The following is a 25,480-nucleotide window of genomic DNA, read 5'->3' on the forward strand; positions in this document are numbered from 1 at the left end:
GATCTTCACTGGTGTCCATGGATTACATGAAATCTTTCCACCTTTATCCACCTTTGTCATGTTAGGGAGAACATGTCAATATAAGGGGGGGGGTCATCTAAGATATCTATCTTAGAAGCAAGAAGACGTTCAGGGATCTCCACCAGCTGCTTTCCTCTTCCTGGTTGTTCCTTCACACGTCAGGTCCAGTGCTCACATCCCTGCAATGGCGTCCTCAGCCATGCAGCGTGAACAGCCCCCACCCTCAACCAAATCACGGTTCAGGAGACAGACTGATGTTCTGATTCAGAGATCTGCAAGGACCAGGTCAATGTTTCCATTCCCTCCTAAGTCAGAGCCTAAGTTCTTGACCTCCAACTTTTTTCCGGTTGAAGGCGAGAAAGACCGGTCTGTACGAGGCGGAAGTGGCCGTCTTTTTCTTTTTATTTTAGCTTCCAGTTTCCGTTAACTTTTGAGGATAGTCCCAGAGTCCATTTATATCATTGACCATGAATGTTCATAATACTTGTGCTATCTAGTGGGGTCATCTGGACCCCACTAGATAGCACAAGTGACATAGAATTTATTAGTAAATTAGGGTGTAAAATAAATATTTGGTCACTAACATAAGTTCAACTCAGTTTTTTTTATATCCTATAACGTTTTCTGTAAGTTCTTTTTTTAAGGTTTTCACAAACTGTTGGTTTTCGGTCATCAGACGCCAACTTCATTCTCGTCTGACTTCGGGTGCAACAGTCGCAAAGCACACAATAAGACATGACTCCACCGTTTGAAAAACTTTATTAGCAGCATCCTCGTAACATTAGACAGCCGCTTGCAGAGTCATCTGCATTATTATGGTCTGTGGGAACAACCGTCACAATAAATCCATATTTAGAGTCAAGAGTTTGTTAGATTTCTTTTATTTTGAAGTCAAAGGATTCCGTTTCCTCTTTTCAGCCAAATATGCTTGTTTTTATTAACTTTGCTAGCTTGGAGCAGTCGGCACCGTCGCTCTAAGAACGTAGCGGCCGAAGGTTCGATTCCCGACGGAGCGACTTGACATGCGACAAGGATGTGGTGGAGGGAATTTTTCAAATTAAAACTTCCTTCTGAATCTGATTCTACATATAACAGGGGGGAAAAACAGGGGGGGAAAAATGTCAGCGACCCGGCAGCAACTGTCCCACGGACCGGTACCGATCTGGATCAGGCCCTCGGAGAACAAACTGCACACAGACGTCCACGCTCCCGTCGTCTTTATTCTCACATACAAAAACTGTATAGGCGCCCCCCCCCTCACACACACACAGAACCAGAGAGCACAACTGGAAACTACAAACGAGAGAAACTTTAGAAAACAGGAAAAAAGAGGCTACAAAAACAAGACGGACAGGAATGCTCATGTTCTCTTGATGGCCTCGTCGATTTCTGACATCTGGTCCTTCAGCTGGTTCCACTGCTCCGGGTTCAGAGAGATGCCTGAGGACGGAGAAGCGGCGCGTGACGGGTCAGCGGAACCAAGGCGGAGCTTAAAGACGCCGGCTCACCTTTCTTCCCCGGCTTCATCTCGCCGTCCTGGTTCATCCAGTACTCTCTGATGTCGATCAGAACCTTCCCTTTGAAGTCCCTGACGCTCACGTACCGCATCTTTCCGATCTGCGGGACAAACTGGACGTCAGCTCCAGGAACACCATAAGATCCGCTGCAGGCCGGAGGCTCACCTGAAACATGTTGTCTTCTGGACCCCCGCCAGACCTGGACGAGCCCCCGGGCTTGGAGCTCTCTCCAGTCTTGGGTTTTTTGGCGGGCTTTTCGGGAGCGCTGAGCTTCTTCTTCTTTGCCTGCAAACACAAACATGTTCAGGAGGAGACACGAGTCAACAAACAGGAATCCCTGGGTTTTTCATAATTATAAGAAGAACTTCTTTAAGAAAAAAACCATCTGAGCTGCTCAGGTCTGCAGACCAGCATCATCAGAACCACCACCCTTCATTCAACCCTTCCAGTGTGCGTCTGCCAGAGGACAACCTCCATGATGGACCTGGTCTCGTCTCATGAAGAACTTTGATGCAACTAAGAGCTCAGCACATTCACACGTGCACGCGCTGATGTGCACGGACACACGGAGCATTCGTCTCTCACCCACCTTGGTCTCCACCTCGCTGTCGGAGTCGCTTCCGGAGGTGGAGGAGAGAACTTCCTTGGATTTAGGCATTCTTCAGAAAACAGAAGACAAGGGGTCAACAGACAAGTGAGTGACAGGTGGAGGGGCGGGGCTAGATCACGTGACCATACTCCTCTTTAACCCTCTCTTTTTTGCTCGTCTTCCAAACCCTACCGATCCATACATCCCATCATCATTGGACTTGTGTATCACTGCAGCCATCAATCTGTCCATCCATCAATCTGTCCATCCATCCATATGTTCACTTCTCCATCCGTTCACATGTTCTTTCATCCATCCATCCACCTATTCATCCATCCGTTCTTTCATCCATCTGTTCTTTCATCCATCCATATTTCCAGTCGTTAATCCATTTTTCCCTCTTTCCATACATTCACTTCGTCCTTTCGCTCGTCCATCTATCATGCATCCAATTGTCCAGGCACGTGACACGAGCGTCCGTGCGCGTGTGCTCATTTAGAGCCGCGTGTGTCACCGACAGAGAGAATTCAATGACGCTGAGCCGTGCATGTTTCGTACACGTGCACGATGCTGTTGCGCATCCCGACCAAAACCCAGCGTGCAGCCGCGGCTTCCGGCCTCGGTCACGCAAGAAAACGCACAATGGAGCCCGTGAAATCAAGCATCTTCAGTTCAACGCGTTAGCGTACGAGGCTAACGTTAGCAGCTCCGACGGATTTTTCGCTAAACATATGACGTCATGCGCGGCACCTTTCCGTTAGCGACCTGCGGGAAATGTGGAGCACGCGGCGGCGCGCCTCTGTGCTCCACGTGAACACCAGAAAGACGCGATTTAACGGCGTTTCTTTCTTTTTCTTACTTGAAGTTTGCTTGCTGCGTTGACCGTCTGACCGGAAACGGAAACCTCTTCTTCTATTGTCCACCTCGGCCTCTCAGCAGCGCCCCCGTGTGGTGGAAGGCGCGCAGCTGCATGCTGAGTGCTGCTGACTGAGCTCCACCCAAGGGAAAACACGTGCTCATAAAAATACGTTTTGAAGGAAAATACAAACAGAAACCATAAACAACAAGTGCTGGTTACCTTTTATGTTGTATTATCTTTATAGAAGGAAACTTTACTGACTCTGGGACGTTACCGGGTTAGTGGAAGACCCCTCTAGAAGTCCTGTCCAGAGGATCCGCTTTATGACAAAAAATGACCTTGGTCTGTCTTGGAAAAAACTAATTTTGGCTTTTTAAAATACCAATTTAAGGATTTTATTATTAACTGCATTTTTAAATCAATGCAACATTTATTCAAGTCATCTGGACCCCACAGGATAGCACAAGGGTTAACTCCCCCTTTCCCCACAAATATCCCTCTTTCTTCGTCTTCTTTTCCGTCCGGTCCAACAACAAAAACATTTACAAATATAAACATCATAAAAATAAATAAAGTTAAGCCTAAATCAGGGGTTTATACAAATATACACCTCCTGTGTCAGAAGATTCATAATCCTCTGCCGTAACAGTAAAATCTGTCCAACACATCTGTCTGCCTCCAAGGTACGTTAACATTGGGAGTGGGGTCATCTGGACCCCACAAGATAGCACAAGGGTTAAATATATACTTTAACATGTTTTAATCCACCAATTTGCATTTCAGGATATTTGTTTCTGACTCTAGTGGTAAGATTCTTACTTTGCTGTTTTACTGTTGAGGCTGCATGGTGGTGTAGTGGTTAGCACTTTTGACTCACAGCAAAAAAAAGCCCTGCTTCAAACCCCAGCTGGGACCTCCCTGCACGCAACACGTGTCCTGCAACAGACTGGCAACCTGTCCAGGTAATATCCTAACAGGCTCTAGCAACCCCAAAGGATCAAGTGAGATTGGAAGATAGATGGAGGAAAATTGTTGTTGCCTTTTTATCTATAGGTTTATCATGTAAGAAATGTACAGAAAGCAGCTGTTGAGTGCAGATAATGACAGGAAACCCAACCTGAATGTTACTTCCGTCTGTCTTTGAAGAATTTCTGTCCCGCATTAATCAGAGGGAATCAAAATAAAACTTCAGGATCTTTTTATAGTTGTCTTGATGCCCACTAGTGTCATTACCCACTAGAGGGCAGTGCAGGTTCTTTTGCATTCACTGGGGCTGATGGTGTGATTTCTTGAAATGCTAATGCAGGTTCTCAACTGGACTGGATTTTTTTCTGTCAGAAGATATTTTCTTATACATGAATCCTGCTGTTCCTGAGCGTTGAGAGCAAACGTGCTGTTGCTTCGGCGTTCCTGGTTGTCTCAAGAGTGGCCCTCAGCCGTCCAGACTCGGCCCCGAAAGAGGTCCGACCCTCCAGCTGTCCATGAAGCAGAGGCAAAAAAAGAGGAACTCCAAAGAAAACCACAAATCTGCCCTTAAAGCATGTTTGTTTAATAAGCAGACGGTCAAACATGAGCACAGTGCCATCTAGAGGTAAATGAGGCATGGTTCCATCTGAAAAGGTTTTTATTGGGCTGGGGGGGCGAGGTGAAGCCTTCAGAGCAAGGCGAGAGCGGCTCTCTGCAGTCAGTTTCTCTTCCAGTAAAAACTTTGTTAATTATTCAGGACCAGAGGTGTGAGAGGCTCCTCAGAGCTGCAAAACTGGTTAAAATGCAGGGGACTGCAGCGTGATCCAGTTTCACTCTGAACCGAAACAAATCTATCCGTTTCCATGTCAGATTACAAACACTCAGACGTACAAACATGGGGGGGGTTAGCACTGAAACAAGAACACAGATTTACACGTCAGCATGAAGCACAGAAATTCATATTCATATAATAAACTTCTTCAGCAATGAGGTCTGGACGCAGCTGCTCATCCTCCCGAGCAGAACCCAACCGGAGCTTCAGAACCCCGCACAGCTCTGGCGAGCTTCAGGTCTACAGCTAACACAGACGTACAGTTTCACAGCAACACGGGCGCATTTACAGCCGGGGGGGGGGGGTTCAGAGGGACACCTCGGCTCTAGGAACTCTCGTAATCCTTCTTGTCTTTCTTGCCTTCGCCCTCAAAGCTGTCCGTCCCGTCACTGTTATCGCGGCGCCGCTTGCGGCTGTTGAAGCGAGGGTTGATCTGTGGTAGAGGGTCCATGCCCAGAACTTTGTGGATCTGACGGAACGCCAGCAGCCTCAGAGCGAACTACGGAAACACAGAAGGGACATCTGACATGACGACACCAGCTCCTAATCCAAACGTCATTTTTACAAACAGATTTAGGCCAGTGAGACTAAGGTGCATTCATGTCTTTATGAGAAGTGGTGCATTCAGGACCCATGATGCATTCAGGGCCTAAAGTGTATTTAGGAGCAGTGGCGAATTTAGGATCCATAGTGTTGTGTGTAAACTTACCATTTACTCCATGTGTGAATTGACGGCATGTGTGTGAATTTATGGGATGTGTGTGAATTTTTGGCATGTGTGTGAATTGACGGCGTTTGTGTGAATTGACGGCATGTGTGTGAATTTACGGCGTGTGTGAATTTACGGCACGCGTGTGAATTTACGGCACGCGTGTGAATTTACTGCATGTGTGTGAATTTATTCAATGTGTATTAATTTACGGCATGTGTGTGAATTTAGGGCATGTGTGTGAATTTACGGCATGTGTGTGAATTTAATCCATGTGTGTGAATTTACGGCATGTGTGTCAATTTACAGCATGTGTGTGAATTTACGGCATGTGTGAATTCACGGCATGTGTGTGAATTTACGGCATGTGTGTGAATTTAGGGCATGTCTGTGAATTCACAGCATGTGTGTGAATTTATTCAATGTGTATTAATTTACGGCATGTGTGTGAATTTAGGGCATGTCTGTGAATTCACAGCATGTGTGTGAATTTATTCAATGTGTATTAATTTACGGCGTGTGTGAATTTACGGCACGCGTGTGAATTTACGGCGCGCGTGTGAATTTACTGCATGTGTGTGAATTTATTCAATGTGTATTAATTTACGGCATGTGTGTGAATTTATTCAATGTGTATTAATTTACGGCATGTGTGTGAATTTAGGGCATGTGTGTGAATTTACGGCATGTGTGTGAATTTAATCCATGTGTGTGAATTTACGGCATGTGTGTCAATTTACAGCATGTGTGTGAATTTACGGCATGTGTGAATTCAGGGCATGTCTGTGAATTTACGGCATGTGTGTGAATTTAGGGCATGTCTGTGAATTCACAGCATGTGTGTGAATTTACGGCATGTGTGTGAATTTACGGCATGTGTGTGACTTCACGGCATGTGTGTGAATTCAGGGCATGTCTGTGAATTCACGGCATGTGTGTGAATTTACGGCATGTGTGTGAATTTACGGCATGTGTGTGAATTCACGGCATGTGTGTGAATTCACGGCATGTGTGTGAATTTACGGCATGTGTGTGAATTTACGGCATGTGTGTGAATTTACGGCATGTGTGTGAATTCACGGCATGTGTGTGAATTCACAGCATGTGTGAATTTATGGCATGTGTGTGAATTTATGGCATGTGTGTGAATTTATGACGTGTGTGAATTCACAGCATGTGTGAATTTACGGCATGTGTGTGAATTTACGGCATGTGTGTGAATTCACAGCATGTGTGAATTTACGGCATGTGTGTGAATTTATGGCATGTGTGAATTTATGACGTTTGTGAATTCACAGCATGTGTGAATTTACAGCATGTGTGTAAATTTATGGCATGTGTGAATTTATGACGTGTGTGAATTCACAGCATGTGTGAATTTACCGCATGTGTGTGAATTTACGGCATGTGTGAATTTATGGGATGTGTGTGAATTTATGGCATTGTGTGAATTTACGGCATGTGTGAATTTATGGCATGTGTGTGAATTTACGGCATGTGTGTGAATTTATGGCATGTGTGTGAATTTACGGTATGTGTGAATTTATTGCATGTGTGAATTTATGGCATGTGTGTGAATTTAGGGCATGTGTGTGAATTTAGGGCATGTGTGAATTTATGGCATGTGTGTGAATTTACTGCATGTGTGAATTTACTGCATATGTGAATTTACGGCATGTGTGAATTTACGGCATGTGTTAACTTCTGGTCAAGGTAAATCTGGTGTTTAGGTTGTTTAGGCCAGTGGTCCCTTACCTTTTTAGCGCCGCGGCCCGGTATGACGTCACACAAAGTTTTCACGGACCAGTCTTTTTTTTCAATAAACTTTATTGCACATTTCTCAATTTGACGGACCTGTCTTTAAGATGTTGGCGCAGGATTACTGTAGCAACGCCACGCAGAAGGAGGAACAGATACGTGACAACACAAATCCCGAGCTTTAATTTTGACACTCATGGATAGAACATCGCACAGGAGTCGTCATCCTCTCCCCTTCCCACACTCATGGTGCAAAAAAGAAGTACTGTCTATTAAATGTAGCTTTCTTTTTTTTGGAAGTGGAAGGCTCCTCTTCTGTCTTCTGGCTGGGCCTTTTCCACATGGCAAAGAAACTTTCCAGACGTTTGTTTTTTACTCATTCTGCTAGCTCCTGGGTTTTGTTTTACCGGTAACCTATCACGTGACCGAGAAGAGCGCCTTGGCCCGCTTAAAGAGTGACATAGACGGATGTAACAGAGAATCAGGCAATTTTTCAAAATAAAACATCTTTCAGATTCAGAAAAAAATAAACCGAAAGTAAAGTATGTTATTTATTATTTCTGTGCGGCCCGGTACCAAATGACCCACGGACCGGTACTGGTCCGCAGCCCCGGGGTTGGGGACCACTGCTTTAGGTGAAATATGAGCTCCTTTAATTTTATCAGATATAAATAGGTTTTTAATAACTCTAGATAAAATACCTAACGATCTGTTGATAGATATGTAAACGAACATTTGAATATACAATTTATACAATTAAAAAGTATTCTTGTGATTTTATTAACAGAAATACAAGTTTTTGTCCAAGTGATCTTTTAACTGACAGCTGTTCAGTGATAAATGACATTTCAAACTTCAAGCACTTTAGAGAAATGTGAAACCCAAGAATCAACATTAAACTAAAAACTAAACTAAAATATTTGTGTTATAATGATTAAACAGATTTTATATACATTTGTGATTTATAAAAATAGGCAAATTAAACCTCAGAACACCTTTTTCTCTTGATCAAAATGAACTTCTCAATGCTACATTTTTCTGCAGCATGCTGCTATTATTGATCAGGTGCTATTGAACAAATTTGAATTTCATCAATGTTGTGTCTTTCCCACAGAGTTCCATTAAACGGCACTATAACAAACGTTAAAAAATGCAATTGTGTACGCTCTTCAGGCTTTAGTGGAAAATTCTTATTGAAATATATTCAAAGTTTCCTGAATGTAGAAAGATTTACTTATTTCCTGAAGCTTTAAGGCCCGTACACACCGGGACGAATATTCGCCAGCCGTTATTCGCCAGCGTTTTTCAACACATTTTTTGTGTTCATACCCAGGCGATTTTCGCTGACGATGAGCCGAGTGAACATGCAATTTCATTCCCTGACATTAGATGGCGCTTAATGTAAATCAGAAATACTCCTGTACACAAGGTGGCGCTGCGCAACTTTACGCTTCTTAAAGTCTCTTTTCACTCAGAAGAAGAGAGCGAGTATTTACGCGCTTGTCAGAATCAAACAAAGAAAACATGAATATTTCAAGCACCAGTAGCTTCAGTTCCAGAGATGAAGAATTTATTGTTCTGTTGAATGATGAAAGACGCCGGAAAAGACGCCGATTTTGGGTACATCCCATAGTTACAAAAAGAGAAGAACATGGGGAGTTTTATCGACTGGTACAAGAGCTGAAAATGTATCATGAGTGTTTTCGGGGATATTTTAGAATGTCCGTCATTATTTCTTCGCGGCAGTGTAGACGCTACTTGGCGTATATCTTCTTTGCCGTGACGTATGTGTGCTCAGCAAGGCAGTTTTGTGTTTGAGCGCCCCCAAGTTGTGTTTTACTGTAACTTCAGAAGCTCCACAAACGTGTGCAAAAGCACCATTCTCATTGGTCGTATAGTTTTTGACGCGGTGCGTCAAACCAAAAAAACAAACCCGAGGCGTTTTTTTTTTTAAAATGACGCTTTTACGCCTGGCGTAAAGGCAGGAGAAGTTCATACCTGAGCGCTGGATGTGATGTCCTCCCTCTGCTGCTCCCCCAAAGATGACAGGGTATCCACAGGCTTCTTCTCACATGGATCCATTAGTCCAGGTCCACCTGTGAGGTAGCACAAAAACGTTGAAGGTTCTGGTGCCGATCCACAATAGATCAGCAACGGACCTGCAGTGGATCGTCGGTCTGACCTCACTCAGCACCTCTCTCCAAAGCAGGGAGAAAACTCTGGAACAGCGTCTTACCAGGGAGCAGAATTCCAGAAGCAATACATTCAAAAACGCGTCTGAGCGCATCGCCCGGGCTGAGCGGCGCGGAGGCGCTGCTGATGGCCTTTTCCACCAGCAGCTCCATGGCCTGCAGGGGGAGCAGTGCACAGGTGAGACACCGGTTGGTCCCTGCCAGCAGAGGCCTGAAGCAGAGCTTACCCATCTGGGGAAGGGGGACCACGTCGAGACTCGCTGGCACAGGTCCCTCAGGATCCGGATGATGATCACGCAGGACTGAAGGCCGTTGGCTCTAGCCTTTTGATGCAATAGAGTTAGATTTATGGGGCGACTCGGAGGGTCAAGACATGGACCAAAACAGTTGAATCAGTTCCATCATAGAGGTCCAAACACTACTGTGCATAATGGAAGCTCAGTCTGAGGTGGATAAGCCAGAACTGTTTGCAATCAGCTGCCATTCCCAGTAGTCTTGTACCTCCTAGTTAGTAAAGGAGCTCAAAGTTTCAAAGATGCAGGAGAAACGGTCGTTTCTCCGCATCCATTAAACCCTGAGCCCGCGTCTCTCCAGGTAATTCACAAACAGGGACTGAGAAGTGTGACAGTCCGCCCGAGGAGCGTTCAGAGACTGAAAGAACCAAGGAAATCGGAATGGCTTTGCCACGCTTTTGCTCAGGCAGCAAACTGGCAGGGAAGCACTCAGATGTTCCCTCTTCTCTCAGTCCCCGTTCTAAAGAGTTAAAGGATGAACCCAAACGCTGACAAAGGCACTCTGTGCTGTTACTGTGCAGCCTTATGGAGTCACTGGATTTAGAATTCAACAATTCAGGAGCCAAACAAGGATGCCAAAGTTTCTAATTGCAGTTTTATGGAAGGATTGAGGTTGACATCGTGATGGAGGTCAATCAGGTCCTGTTGTTCTTGCTGGCATCCTTGATTAGAAGTTTGCTTTGAACAGAACTAAATTATTTCCCGTTTATGGCAAAGTAAAAACTAGAGATGCACCACTCCGTCCCCTGACCACAACCTCTGATTTTCTATTTAAAACGGGTTTTTTTTCTCTCCGTCTTTGATGTATTTGAACGAGTCGGAAACAAAACCACAGAGGAGGCCGACACGTGCGCAGAAACGTGCGCAGACACGTGCGCAGACACGCGCTCTCGCTGCAGAGGTCCGCGTGTTGAACAGGATAGACCAGCAGGAGAGGCGTCGTCGCCGCCGCTGGCTAATTCTCATCCTTGTATAGATCCAGTTTTATTGAAGGAAAACTGACAAAACTACACGAGTGAACTGAATGGATCAGGAATCGGCAAACAGATGATCCCTGAAGCTGCTTTAGGTTGGCCAATTATAATCACATATGCATTAAAAAGGAGAAGCAAATTAAGGCAACGAAAAGAAATAAATTCAAAGTTTGAGATTGAAATTCAGGAAAATGTAAATATTTGACTTTTTTGTTCATGAACACCGTTTCACGTTACGGCTACCTAAAGGTTTGAAAAAAACCAAAAATACGTCGGTTTCTGCAGATCCCAAAAGGAAATCCAGCGGTTAAACTTGGAGTGGTTGCATCTCTAGTAGAACCCAAATGTGTAGGAGCACAGATAAACGAGTTAACAGATGATGCATCTCATAAGGCTACAAGAAGAAAGTAAAATGATGTTCCGAACCTGGAACCACTTAGCGTGGCGCAGAGCAGCCAGAGCGTCAAGGCATTTTTGCCTGTCCAAGACGTCCGCTGGGTCTTTCACCAAACCCGAGGTTACATCTAAAAATGGATTTCAAGTGTCAACATGGTGATGAGGAACGGGTGTTTGACCAGGTCAGCCAGGCTTGCAGACAACAAACACATTGCCACACATACCCACGTGTGTTTGCATGACAACCAACAGCTTTTCATGACTGGTATCAGAGCACATGGATGTGGGTGCATGAAGGACTGTTACTGACATGAACTCTGCTTTACATTTCAGAACAATCCGGCTGAATTGACTTGAATTGGTTGGAGGCCCGCGCCACTTTATCAGGTAATTCCCCCCTCAGGAAAGTCCAGAGGATGGTTACGTTTTCTGCAGTTCACTGGCAGGCCTGGGTGAGGCGCCGCTGGTTGAATGTTGGGGCAGTTGGGACCTGATAAAACAGGGCGTGGCAGCAGTAGGTGTGGCAAAGTTTTTGGGATGTGAGAAAACCTTGGTCAAAAATCCTTCCGAACCGTTGGACCCCAATGAACCTCTGAGGACCGAGTAAGCTCTGTGCTGGAGGACAGTCTGGTCTCTGAGCTCCACCTGACACACACTCCACGTCTGCACCAAGTACGGACATGTCGTCACACACATGTATGCACGTACGAGCATGGATACGTTCTCGGGGGTGTGCTTCACGCGCTCGCCAACGACGCACGGTTCTGGGTGAACGGGTCCAGGGAAAATTTACCTGGTTAGACTGACGGGGCTCCGAACAGCCGTCCGCACTTCCCACCACTTCTGAGACCACAGATGTTTCTAGAGACATTATACCCTAGGACTGCATTCTTGTAACGCCTCACTAGAAAAGTTTTGACCAGATGTCCATACGACCTCTGCGTATCGAATGTACAGCTACGCGCCTTCCACTTCCTATTTAAAAAACACGTAAACACGTGTTTGGGACTGATCCTGGAGGAGACGTTCATAATTGTGGTTTGCGCCGGGCTGGAATTATACCCCCCCCCCCAAATCTTTCATATATTGGAATAGAGCTGTGAAAGTAAAAGCCTGGAGCAGGATTTGCAAGATTTCGACATTTCGCTCCAAGCCTCTTCCAACTGCAGGGGGCGGTATCAGGTAGCTTGTGTCAGACAGCAACCGTGCAGTTGTTGAACGCGCGTCACATGCCCGACGTGAACATAGCTCAAGTGTTCAGTGAGCCGCAGTCTTACCTGGAGAAAGTTTTGGAAGGTTTGGACTTTCATGGACAGTCAAAAGGTGAAGGGTTGGGATTTAAGGGTCACATTTCTGCTATTTGCAGATGATGTGATCCTTCTGCTCACACCAGGCCTCCAGCTCTCGCTGGAGCAGTTTGCAGAGGAGTGTGAATCAGCTAAGATGCGAATCGGCATGTCCAAGTTTGGAGCCATCGTTCACCTTCAAAAAAATGGAAGAATGACCCCTCAGGGCTCAAAAGGAGTCAGGGCCCCAGGCAGAGGGGTTTAAAGCAAAGTGGCCATAATGTTCACAAGTGAGAGAAGGTGGAATCAAGAGGCATCTGGACTTATGCGAACGTTGTACCGGTGTAGCGTGGTGAAGAAAAAGCTGAGTCCACTAGATCATCTCTGATCCTTTCTGGAACGGTACAGATCACAAGGGAAGACGGAGCAAACTAGCTTTCAGAAGGGCCAGGGTCTCCTTTAAGGCTTTAAGCTTCACTTTGAAGTACAACTGAACAAAACGGCACCGAATCAGTTTCAATTTGCGTGTCTCTTCAGCGCCGCTTGTCCACATGGATCTTCCCTTCCCAAGAACCAGAACATGTTCTTCTCAGTACGGACTGCGACCGTGTCCAGTCTCACACGGGCTGGGTTTGTTTCTTAGCTTTGGGGTGCCGTGCTAACGAGCTCGCCGAAGAAAAGCGCTCAAGTTTGCACTGAAAGTTAACGTCTCACTGATGCACAAATGAGCGGCAGAGCTTTGCTCCGACATCGTAGACCCTGCGCTCGTTTCTCATGTCTGACCGACTGCACACCCCCGTAGCAAACATATACATGACATACATGCATAGATGTGTATGTTATTGGAGTTTCTGCTGATGCCGCAGAGGAGGAAGCCGTGGTTGAGAGATCGGTGAGAGCAGCAGAGAACAGAGGGGTTAGAGTCACTGCATGCATCCCCGGCAGCAGCAGAATGAACCAAACCCCCAGTGCTGAGCTCAGGAACAACCACAGGTTCCTCCACAGCTGCCGTCATCCAAAACTGACCCCCCCCCTCCCAAAAGACTGAAGGACACAGAGGGGCTCACGGTTAACCGTTGTTTCAGTCAGCAGGTAACTGAAGACAAAACCAGAGACGTTCATGGGATCGGAGGAAACCTGGGAGTCTACGACTTTGCTCCAATCCGATTGGCTCAGCCCAATTTGGAGTCCAATTAGTGTCAAGGCTGTTGTCCCCTCAGGGGAGCAGGTCAGAACCGGGCCCCGAGCATGGTGAACGGGTCACCAGCACACAAAAGGAAGATTTGTTTCCTGTGGGAAAACTGCATCCCGTCTTCTCTGCCAGATCTGGATTTGAGAATTCAAAGAAGATTACGGTCGAATTGAGCTGCAGGAACAGATGTGTTATCCATTTGTCTTCTGCGGGAATTTTCACATCAGAGTAGATGTGGAGAGGGGAGAGTAATCGATGCCTTCCACTGATTATCGCCAACAGTACAAATGGAAACAATCTCCTGAAAAACACAGGAAACAAAACAAAACCTGGACTAGACCCAACACAGTGCAACACTGATCATGCTTTCCAAGGATAAGAACAGGTCAGAGTTACAGAGCCGAGGAGGCAGAGCAGGACTGCTGGCACTTCACCTCTGTCAGTCTACACTCCCTGATGTAGCCGAGCATTCACTGAGACAGACACTGGGCTGGGGGGGGGGGCGCTCTGGAGGGCTTCCACGCCTAACTTAGGGAGAGCTGCATGTGTGTGAATGTGCTGGTTGGCAGATATTCTGGTCTCGGGTTCAAACCCTGCAGGAATCAGGTGTGGCTGCGTGGACCGCAGTAACAGAGCCAAAGCAGCGGGCAGTGCCAGCAGACGGTGCTCTTCAGGGCATCAACCAACATGGTGAAACTGATTTCAGAGAAGAAGAGCAGAAAGACCAGAAAAGAGGTTCTATGGAAAAGGCTGCGATGGAGATCCAACCTCCTTCCCGACCGGCCTCCTCCCGGATGACGGGCGACGTCAGCGTGATTGTCACTTGCATCTTTGGATCGCTGCAGGATGTCAGAATGATGGCCGCTTCCTGGATGGATCCTTTCACCTCGTACTTCTCTGGAGTCACAACCTGAGGACAGGGGCACAGAGAAACAGTCGTTCCTGGTTCCATCCGACACCAAAGCTACGTTCACGCCGGCCGCTGCCACACAAGTCCTTGTGACCGCACGCGGATTCACGCCGACCACCACTGAAAGCACATTCAAAGTGGAACCGGTAAGCCTTATTTTTTTTTTTTTCGTCGACAGGCATCTCCCAAATTTGAATTATGCAAAAAAACTTCCCATCGTCATAGTCCAGCTCTTTGTATTGGGATAAATGCACGAGGAAAATACCGCACAGCTCGCCCTCTACAGCACTGAATCCAAAATGAACTTTAAGTCATCCCTGCTCACAATAACCCAAACAGAGAGAAATGATAAACCTTTAAAAACCAAACAGCATAAGCAGATGAAGCCTCAGATCTACATGTCCTCCACAGAATCTTCCTCTCTATCCATTTCAAAAGCAGCACAGGTGAGTGAGTCACTGTTGAGGAGCTGGTGTCGTTTCTTCAGTCAGTAATGACTGGAGAAAGTTCCCTCAGGTGTCTGTACAGGTTTGTCTATGTGGACTCATTTCCCTGCAGACGCTCTACCTTTGGATCATCAATAACAGGGAAATGTTTCCACATCGGGCTTCTTTTTCCAGTCTCACTCAGTTTCTTTAGGTTTTTGTGTCGTTTATGCTGTTGGGCACTCGCCGTCTTTCGCTCACACTCGGTTCATGTTGTGCTGCTGCTGGGCGTGGCACCGCCCCCTCCACCCCCCTTCGCGCTCAGCACAAACATGCATATATTGACCCTCGACGCACGGCTTGAAGAGAAAAACAGAGACGGCTAATGGGAGGAGCCACGGTGGCGGAACAACGCGACTGCTGTTATGTGTCATTGGTCAAAGTTGCAGTGAAAAAGTTGCAGTGTGTGCAACCAAACGCATGGTTTTGCTTGAATTTGCGCTAATAGTTGCAATCGCAACACTGCGAATTCCTGGGGGGATCGAGAAGAGCGGTAAAAGGAGGAAGATTCACCAGCTTCAAGCGTCCTCCAACTGTGAGTTTATGTGCGAGTATCCGGAGGCCACGGTCCAGTTGTGTGACCACCTCATGCCAAACATGCACTCAAGAATGCACCAAGCACGTTCTTGAGCACACGCCACATAGTAAACGGCGCACACGTGGATTCCTCCGCCGAAAACTGGCACCAACCTTCCACCAGAGGCAAGGTGGGGTTCAGTGTTTGCCCTAAGGACACTCCCACATAGGAGCGGGAAAAGACTCAAACCTGCCGAACAGAGGTTGACCGCTGCACCACAGCCGGCCCACGTGCACCGGTTTCATTTATGCCATAAAGTCCAGACAGGTGTGAAGCTGCTACCGTCAGCTGCTTGGGCAGGTGCTCCAGGATGGAGCTCAGGAGGGTCTTTGTGGGCTTCTCGGAGCAGAGCAGCACCAGGTTGACGTCCTTGTCGCCGCGAAGAAGCAGGCCTTTGGCCAGAACTCCCACCCTCATGACCCCCTTCAGGGCTCTGGAGGGTTGACACAAAACACACAAATACAGTAAAGCAGGAAGCTCACAACACTCTGCCTCAAAAGCTCAATAACAGGTGGAGAGCAGGTGAGAAGAAGGCGGAGTCTGCCCTCACCTGTCCTTCGCCTGCGCCTCCTTGTCCTCCTCTTGGACGCCTTCCTGTTCTGTGATGATGTCAGAGACCAGCTTGAGCGCACGCTCCGTGATGGACACGATCTTCTGGATGGACTGCAGCTCGTCCTCCGATGGGTAGATGGCGGCGTGCTTGGTCATCACGTAGCGGTCGTCGGAAGAATCTGGGCGTCGGGGGGGCTGAGGGGAAACACGAAAAAGGTCACGGAGAAGAATCTGATCGAAGGTGAATCCGTCAGCCGGAGCTTGCTTATCGGGCATCAACGGGAGAAAGAGAGAGAGGCCACACAAATGAGCACATGATGCGTTCAGTGACCAGGTCAACAATCAGAAACCTGACTCCCCAAAAAATGTATTTAACGCTTCAAATGCATCAGCTCTAAAAGGAAAAAGGCTTAGTGCATTTTTGTGTGTCTCTCAGTCTGTACACTGCAGCGCTTTCACACGGAGGTCTTTGAACACACCATGGGACCCTGGGGCTGCAAGCCCGGCATGCCGGGACGGACTCCCAGCAGGCCGGGGGGCCCCTGAGGATACCCTCCGTCTGGGAGGCGGCGCCGGTCGTCCCAGTGGTGCTGCTCCTCCTCCATGCGCCTCCAGTACATGTCCTCCTCATAGCGCCTGAAAGGAGAAGCAGCTGGGCTCATAACCGTCACTCATGTTTCCCACCCAACCTGAAGGCCTCAGGCTCCTCCAGCTGCAGTCACAGCTGAGCCGCAGCAGAAGGTCTGCCTTCCTCACCTCATCTCCATCCTCCAGCGCTCCTCCTCCTCCCTCCTTCTCCAGTACTCCTCTTTCTGCATCTGCTTTCTCATCTTCTCCTCCTGAATCTTGCGGGCTCGGATGCTGGGCTTCACCTCCACCTGCAGGTCCGGGTTCACTTTTTTCTGCAAACCAGAAGATGAAATCAGAACTTCGAACACCTTCTGACGCTGACGTGCGGAGAGCAGGCCGTGCCGCTGGTCTGCGGAGCGACAGGAGGCGGGACTTTAACCACAAATATCTGTCTTAGTTTAAGCTCCTTTCCTGTAGAAGTACATTAACAAGCTAACAGCAGAAGAACTGTAAACGTGAGAAAAACAGCATCTAAAGTCAAACACATCTAGTTTAAAAAACTAGACAGAGTAAAGCAGACTGAAACGGCATCATTTTAATTAACGCAAAGGGATTATCCTCAGAAGAACTAAAGAACCTGTTCCCAGTTTGAAGTACGGTGATGCCGTTTTTAGCCAAAACCTAAAAACTGTCAATTTCTAGGAGACATAGTTTCTGCAAAGCGACAGGAGTTCATTAGACCTCCGAGTTGTGGGCAGGACAGCTGTTGCGGGGAACCCCGCCCCCTCTTCCACTCCCCGTTACCCCAACCTAACAAAAACGGGCGAGCACTTTTGCGGCTATCCAGCCGTACAGTTTGGATCCACATTCCAGCTCAGACGAGGAAAACGGAGACGTGCACGGATCCGTTTGCATGGGAATGGAGCAGAGCAGGGAGACTTTAGCTCGCCCAGCCAACTTTTTATACATCACAAACAGAACTAACTTTAAAACTGCAACTTCTACGTCTGCTACTGATTCACAATGATATGAATAAAGACAGAAATGTACCTTACCAGTGTCTTAATTTCCTTTAAATATGTTCTCCATCACATTAAACACACACAAAAACAGCATTTTCATTGGAGTGGGTCTTTCACTACACAAATGGTGATCAATAAATACAGGATTGATGGACTGGTTGAGTGAATAACCTGGTCTTGTGGCACAGGTACGGTTGTACATATGCTTTCAATAACACCGTCCTCTCCAGATGGGAAACATCCCATCATTTTCTCCTGTTGAAGCTTTTCTTAAGACCCTATTTTATTCTTTACCGTGTTTTATTTTTCTGCTGCCAGATGACTCACTTTAACCCCCCTGTGGATTCTGACGGTTTGTTTATCGTCTTTCAACGTCATTTATTGCTCATAGTTTTGTGCCGCTCTTTGGGAAACCTGTGATTAAAAGGTTTTTCAGTTGGAACACGCGACTTCAGACGTTGGTGGAGGAGCAGAACATGACTGACCGGATCTAAAGAGCGTCCGCTCCTGCTCCTTGGGGTTCTACAGACCCACCTTGTACTGCAGCCGGTGCCGGCGGCCCTTCAGGTGCATCTCTTTGGCGTTGGGGTCGTTGAAGCTGCACTCGCACAGCTTGCAGTGGAAGCGGATGACTTTGCCTTCGTCGTTTCTGACCTGGAACACAGCGCCGCTCGTCAGGAGGTCCGCCTCCTCTGAGCCACAAGCGGCTCTCGCCAACGCTCACCTCCTCCACGTAGTCGTGCCCGACGGGCTGCACGTCGCTCTGCAGCGCCACCAGGGCAGACGGCGACAGGGCGTCACAAACATCCGCCTTGTCCAGGCATCCTGATGGGGGCGCCACGGGCTTACAGGTGTCCACTTTGACCTCTGACCTGCTCTCCTCGGCCTTCGCTGTGGTCTGCAGTTTATTACCTCCTGAAATCCCGTGAGAGCAGAAGAAACCCGTCTGTTTACGGAGAGGTGGTGTGCGTGAAGGTCGCACTCAACTGAGCGCGTGCAGATCTTCTCACTCACCGACAAAGTTAATCTTAGGGGTGCAGATCTTCTTAGCGGCCGCGGCAGCATAGCCGGCGGCAGGCGGGCCGTGGCCCAGCGGGTTCTTCACGCCCGCTGCAGAACCGCTGACAGCACTGGCGGGCTTCATGTAGGAGGAGCTCAGGCTGGCGGCCGACGAGCAGCTGGCTGAGGCGCTCAAGGCGCTGCTGGAGCCGCCCAGGACGGCGGTGGTGGTCTTACTGGAAGCCGAGGTGACGGAGGACGACGTCTGAGTCACTATGCTGGGCTCGGTGGAGGGAATGGGCTTTCCAAGCTTGGTGTGCAGCTTTACAACCTGGAACAGGAGGGAAAGTTAGCTTCTGTTTCGGACCAGAATAAAACCGGAACTTTTTATCTGTGTGACGATCCAGAACCCGATTGATGACCCTGAACCCAGAGGTCAGACGGTTTTCACGACCTTTGACGACTGCAGTTCAGTTTGAGGCGCATTTATGTTTATTTTACATCTTTAGTTCCAATTCTTTCTAATCAAACGGGGAACTGAAGCAGCCACAGGGTGGTAGCCCTGCCTGCGCCTAAAGCCACGCCCCCACCGCCAGCTACATGGCATCGACAGACACGAGCACGCTCAGCTCAGGAGCAGAGGAGGTGCGTTTACAGGTCCTCCTCTTCTTTGAAAATTCCAATTCAAACTTGTGAGTGGAGTTTGTGCATCTCTGTGTGGATGGAGCCAGGTGAAGCCCAGAACTGAGGCGGTCAGACGATGTGAACCTGTGGGACGACGCTCAAGGGTGGAGTCGGTAGATGCAGCAGATCAGAACTCCAGAACATTACAATCATGTCTGGACCTGGCAGCTAGCCAAACACATGTGTAGTTCCAACCAGTTTGTTCTGATGGTTTAACTGCAGCAGATAAACCTTCAGAACCCAGAATGCTCCAGTTCCGTCACTAATCAGGTTCATCAGAGGGAGCTGCGGAGCGACGTACCTTCTGGTGCTTGGCGCCACGGATGTGGGCGGCATACGCGTCGGCACCAGTGCAGGAGACGTCACAGAGCTCGCAGCGGAGCTGGTTCTGAGCGCTGCGGGCCATGGCTCCGCCCCCTGTGCTGCTGCTGCTCTGAGACACCTTCAGCGCCGCCTCCTTCTTCTTGTGCTTCTGGCCTTCCAGGTGCTCCTTGTAGGTCTGCAGCGTTCAGAGAAACCATCAGAGTTATTTCATGACGTCAAAGGAGAAGAAAGCGGCGCTCGCCATCAGCGGGCGCCAGGAAAGGCCGGCTCACCTGCGGGCCCGCACAGCTGATCTTACACACGTCGCAATAGTGGATCTGGGGCGGTTTGGGCGGCTGTTTGGGTCGCAGCTGTTTGTTCTGGAAAGCAGGCTTCTTGGCGAAGGGGCTGCCGGACCAGGCTGCCGTGGCCGCCACGGCCGCCACCGCCTGCTTCTGCTGCTGCTGCTGCTGGTAGTAGTTGGAGGCTGCAGAGTACACGGCCGCTTCGTAGCCCGAGTACGAGGTTCCTGAGGAGCCCAAACGCAGGAGGAACAGAAAGATCAGGACACCTGCCAGAGCTCGGGAGTTACACCGGACATCTCTGGATCTCACCGGAGTATGTGACGGCGTTGGTGCTGTACGTTGGGCTCTGGGAGTACGTTGGGACGACTGAGGCGGCGGCGGCAGCTACAGGCTGCACCGTGGAGGTCACCGGGTAGATGGAGAAGGTGGAGGACGCCGGGCTGGGGGCAGCTGGCTTGATCACGGTGACCTGGCGGGTCTGCTGGGTCTGCGTGTAGGACGTCACGCCCTGACTGTACCCGGGTTTGGGAGCTGGGACAAGGAGAAGGTCATTTCATATTAATAGGATTTCAGTTCTCTATCATCTGCTCGTCTTTAGTTTTCCTGCGTGGAGGTGCAGATGGACACCTGGAGGTGGCGGCGTACCTGTCTGGTAGTAGGAGTCGGCGACGCTGGGTTGCGGCTGAGCTGCGGCCACTGCTGCGGTGGCCGTGGGCTGCTGGTAGTACTGCTTACTGTCGTACGACATGGCCGTGGCGGAGGAGCGCACGTACGAGTACGAGTCCTGCAGGAAACGGGAGAACGGAGCACTAAAACCAAAGCACAGGAGCAAAATGGCTGCTGCCTCACAGCAGCTAGAAGTCGCTCAGCTGTTGCCATGGCAACACCAGCACTGCACACAGGAGTCTGTTCTAGCAGGAAAGATTTAGGCTTTAAACGGACCGAGGACTGCTCGGTTCTCAAGTCAGTGTCACATCACCTGAGCAGAACCCGAGCCGTACCTGGTAGTTCTGCGACGTGACTGGCGGCGGTGGGGGCGGGACCTCCGGCTGGCGCTGCGTGTAGGTGTAGTCGGTGGCGGCGTGGGCCGGCTGGTATCCACCATAGGCAGCGGCGGTGGCAGCGGCTGCCACGGCAACGGGCGCCGGTCGAGCCACGGCAACCGTGGCTGCGGTGGGAGCGTAGGCCGCCGCCACGGTGTGGGCCGCCACGGGAGCCTGGTGAACGGTGTAACTGGCTACCGTGGTGGGATGGGTGTACGCCAGCCCGGCCGTCGGCTGTTGGCTGTGGCAACAATGAGGGGCAAATGTCAGGAGGTCAAAGGGAAAGATCAAGATGTGTTTTTATCTGTAACGTTCTCAGTTCTAGAAGCTATAAATGACCGTCATTTAATCAATTTAATATATTTTAATTTCCATTTATCCAGTAAAAAGCCCCACATAATGCAACCATTCAAGCACAACATAATAAACGGCAGGAAGTGGAGTTTGAATTGAATAGGAAGCATCATGAATTAATTTAACTGCCTCACAAGTAACAACCACAGTTTTAATACATATTCAAAAAGTTCATAAGATTTTTCCTTTATGGTTTGTTTTTACGTTTCAAACTAAACCAGCGAAAAACAAAGACGTAGATTTCTTTCTGTTTTTCATGACAAAACAAACTGCAAAGCCTAATTTGTTATTAAACGCTTGTTTTTTTGTCAAACAGCTCTGTAACATGTATGCACTGAGCTGGAACAGAACCTAGGCAGGTGTTTACCATGTAAACACAACCGGAGCGCTGGAGCCGTGTGTGCAGTGGTGCTCATGAGCAAGCCGAAGCTGCGTTTGGAGCCGTCTCTTTAGACCTGACAGGATTCAAACCTGCCCCAGGTGGAGGAGTTTAAATACCTTGGGGTCTTGTTCACGAGTGAGGGAAGATCGGAGCGTGAGATTGACAGGCGGATCGGAGCAGCGTCCGTAGTTATGCGGTCGCTCTATCGGTCCGTCGTGGTGAAGAGAGAGCTGAGCCGAAAAGCAAAGCTCTCAATTTACCGGTCGATCTACGTTCCAGTACTCACCTATGGTCATGAGCTATGGGTCATGACCGAAAGAACAAGGTCCCGAATACAAGCGGCTGAAATGAGCTTCCTCCGCAGGGTGGCTGGGCGCTCCCTTAAAGATAGGGTGAGAAGCTCGGTCACCCGCGGAGAGCTCGGAGTAGAACCGCTTCTCCTCCACATCGAAAGGAGCCAGTTGACATGGCTCGGGCATCTAGTTCGGATGCCTCCTGGACGCCTCCCTGGAGAGGTGTTCCGGGCATGTCCCACTGGGCGGAGGCCCCGGGGAAGACCCAGGACACGCTGGAGAGACTACGTCTCTCGGCTGGCCTGGGAACGTCTCGGGGTCCCCCCAGAGGAGCTGGAGGAAGTGGCTGGGGTGAGGGAAGTCTGGGCATCTCTGCTCAGTCTGCTGCCCCCGCGACCCGGTCCCGGATAAGCAGAGGAAGATGGATGGATGGATGGAGGATTCAAACCTTTCCCAGCATCCCTGCAGAGGGTGGGCAGCAAACGCCCATCGGCCCTTTGTTTGCTCTGTTGTGTAACAAGTTTGAGGCAAACGCCGATACTTACAACACAACACAACACACCAAACTACACTGAAAAACTATTTATTATAATGTCTTTAATTCAAAAATCATTTGTCATTTTTCAGACAAAATAGCAGCATTTCTGGTAGCTTTTCATTTATTGATATGTCATTATTAAAATCTCTACACTTGTGTGTCAAATACTGGCTTCAAAACAGAAACTTGTGGGTCAAAACAGGCGTGTGGCAGCGGTAAACAGACCAAAGTGATCTATGTGAGACATGAACGTCCAAGCCTTTCAGTATTGACTGATCACGTACTAGAAGACAGAGATGGGTCCGTTTCTGAACGCCTGCGCCAACTTTAGCTGTTTTTGTTCTTCAGCGTGGAGGGGGAGCGTGACGCTCTGCTGCACGCCTCCGCATGATGGCGTGCAGCAGCGGCTCAGATTTGCCCTAAAGCGTGTTGGTGCTGCTGCTCGCGTCGGGCTCCTGGGAAACCCGGACGGTCGATGCCGAGCCTGAAACGCTGAGAGGCCGTTTACAGCCAAACGTCAAAGGTGTCGTCACGCCAGACGGACGCCATCTCATTACGGGAATAAAAAACAGGGAAATGGCGCTGAGGCTCTGATGTCTAATAAGAAGTGAGGCCAGTTTAAACTGGGAGTCCGTCTGAAGGGTTCGCCAGTGGGACAGAACTCCTGAATGGTTCAGGAAACAATTCCCAATGTGGGGGGGGGGATTTGACATTGTTTTGGATCAGAACACATCTGCTGTCTGAGACGGAGCACACAATAAAAAGAAGGTTTGCTCTGTTGCTGAAGTCATATTGATGCTTTTCTCTAGCAAGGCATGTAAAAAATAATAACAAATAAAGCTACAAATATCTGTGATGGCAGAAGTTCTTTGTTTTATTCCCCTAATAGGGGAGTGTCACTGAGCTGAAGAACATTCAGCAGGAATTCCACTGCAAAAACAATAGTTTTACAGGTCTGTTCACCATCTTTCCTTCCATTGGATTTCTCTCGTCTTCCAGCCGCTGTGAACTGAGTTAGCAGAAAAATACGGGTTCCGCGGGCTTCTGTTTACACTGTCAAAACAAGATTCACTTTGAGATAACAAATGTCACAACGACTCGACTCGTTTATCCTTTTTGACCTCTGGCTTCAGGAAGCTTTGCTCTTATTTAAACCTCTACAATGAAACGCTTCGAATGCTTCACAAAGCTTCATCAAACCATCACTGGATTAAAACTCAGAAGACACGTAGATCCGATCCAAACGAGTCGGTCTTCTTTCTCTCAATGAGGATTTTGAAGGTGGATTTTCTTCCACAGAGGAGAGAATCCAAGAAGAATCCAGAAGAAGATTTCTGGTTTTATTTTAATGTGATTTGATCAAAAATAAACTTCATATGCTGCTACTGAAAACGGAGGATCAGAACCGGCCGTCTCCAGTGTTTTCAGTCTGTGTGGTGGGTCAGGAAGGGTTCGGGTTTACCGGTTTAGTCGCCAGTGCTGCATTTTTCATTCCATGTTGTCAGCTGGTCGGGTCGTTTTGCTGGTCAGTCTTTTGGTTAGTGCTGGTAAACAGCGTCGTTTAACGAAGCTGTTGGGTTTTTTACAGTGACGCCATGGAATAGTCTTAGGGGATTTTGTTTACATGTGTTAGTGGTGTCAACCGTTCATTGTCAGTAAGGGGTGTCACCATTAATCAATGTAATTGATCAGTTTATGTTTCTACCATCTGTGTGAAGCAGGCTGCTATGGCACCATTATAAAAGGGTTTCAAGATAAAATAAATCGATTATAAGGAATCTGGAAAACTTCCTCTGCTCTGTTCAGTACCAGGTGTTTGTTTCTGAGTCACTGGTTCAAGTTTTAGCCAAAAATCCATTTTTAGGTCAGTGAATCGGATCTTTCAGAAAAACCGATATCGACAATGAATCGGATCAATAACCACAAACGAATCGTTATAGCCCTATAGTCAGTGTTGTTGTTGTTGTTGTTGTTTAATTGTTTTTAGTTAATTCAAAAAAAACAAAAAAGTAGTTCCCCCATCATCAATTATTGTTAGTGGGTAAATTAATCCGTCGATCTTTATTCTTCTAGTTGATTTTAACCTATCTTTAGTCAGCGCCGTTAACCGGAATCCGGGTCCGGTGCCCAGCCCGTCCCCCCGCCCGGAATGCCCTCTAAGCTCCCGCCGTTCCGCTGACTCCCGTCCTCCACGGCGGCGGAGGCCCGGCCGCCCCTCCCCCCGCGGGAACAATGCGGCGCGGATCGCTCCGCCCGGCCGCCCCGCTGCGGATCTCCCCGGCGCAGGCCGATGGGTGTCCTGATCCTCTTACCTGTACTGGGCCGCGGCTCCGTGGGTAAATCCGAAATAATTTCCGGTAGCCATCTTGGCATCTTCCCCGAGCCGGCTGGGCACTGCGGAGGACACAGTCACACACAGACCGGATCAGAACCAGCAGTACCAGGCCGAGCTAAACAGGTTTTAGCCGCTGCACGAGAGGCGCGAAAAATACGACACCTGTTTGGGGTTCATGAGCCGAGCTCGGTTCCGAAAACTCACCGTAGGTGAAGGACACCACTGGACATATGGGAATCATCGGTTCTAAGGTTCGTCAGACCAGAGCAGAATTGCGGCTTCTACATGTCGACCGGAAGGGTCGGTGTGGCGCATGCGCCGTGGAACATGATCTGACAATGTGACGCAGGCTGCGGCCTCCGTTCAGTCTGAGGCACGAGCCGGAGCTGCAGCCTTTCACACGAACACTGACAACAATTGACTCATTCAAGTCACGTATTTTATATAAACATATATTTTATAAAAACAACCTTTTGTTACTGTAAAATGATAATGAAGTGTTTGCATGGCTTGATTTTCAGGATTCCTCTTATTTTGGTTTTTC

The 25,480-nt window shown here is 48.6% G+C and overlaps 2 protein-coding genes across 4 annotated transcripts; both read right to left on the minus strand.

Moving 5' to 3' along the window:
• Positions 1-886: 886 nt before the first annotated feature.
• On the minus strand, positions 887-3,126 carry sub1 (SUB1 homolog, transcriptional regulator). 2 transcript variants are annotated; one of them, XM_011479499.2, is made up of 5 exons: positions 2,987-3,126; positions 2,128-2,197; positions 1,704-1,823; positions 1,530-1,638; positions 887-1,461 (listed from the first exon to the last, which is right to left on the minus strand). In XM_011479499.2, exons 2-5 carry the CDS (start codon positions 2,194-2,196, stop codon positions 1,382-1,384), a joined length of 378 nt encoding a protein of 125 aa, XP_011477801.1. In that variant the 5' UTR covers position 2,197; positions 2,987-3,126; the 3' UTR covers positions 887-1,381. The 2 variants fall into 2 exon arrangements, with proteins under 2 accessions (XP_011477801.1, NP_001098187.1); NM_001104717.1 differs by lacking the exon at positions 2,987-3,126 and having other exon boundaries at positions 1,382-1,461; positions 2,128-2,196.
• A 1,388-nt stretch (positions 3,127-4,514) lies between these two features.
• Positions 4,515-25,341, minus strand: zfr (zinc finger RNA binding protein). Of its 2 annotated transcripts, XM_023958824.1 has the most exons (20): positions 25,141-25,279; positions 24,914-24,995; positions 20,993-21,275; positions 20,637-20,775; positions 20,301-20,522; positions 19,980-20,215; positions 19,685-19,882; positions 18,715-19,030; positions 18,425-18,615; positions 18,235-18,354; positions 16,865-17,010; positions 16,588-16,744; positions 16,107-16,303; positions 15,839-15,989; positions 14,353-14,494; positions 11,137-11,234; positions 9,671-9,766; positions 9,488-9,599; positions 9,250-9,347; positions 4,515-5,283 (listed from the first exon to the last, which is right to left on the minus strand). In XM_023958824.1, exons 1-20 carry the CDS (start codon positions 25,175-25,177, stop codon positions 5,110-5,112), a joined length of 3,195 nt encoding a protein of 1,064 aa, XP_023814592.1. In that variant the 5' UTR covers positions 25,178-25,279; the 3' UTR covers positions 4,515-5,109. The 2 variants fall into 2 exon arrangements, 1 of the variants encoding a protein (XP_023814592.1); XR_002873907.1 differs by lacking the exons at positions 4,515-5,283; positions 9,250-9,347; positions 11,137-11,234 and having other exon boundaries at positions 9,582-9,599; positions 25,141-25,341.
• Between the last annotated feature and the right edge of the window lie 139 nt (positions 25,342-25,480).

Source organism: Oryzias latipes, chromosome 9 (assembly GCF_002234675.1).
Source record: "Oryzias latipes chromosome 9, ASM223467v1".
NCBI classification, from domain to species: domain Eukaryota; kingdom Metazoa; phylum Chordata; class Actinopteri; order Beloniformes; family Adrianichthyidae; genus Oryzias; species Oryzias latipes.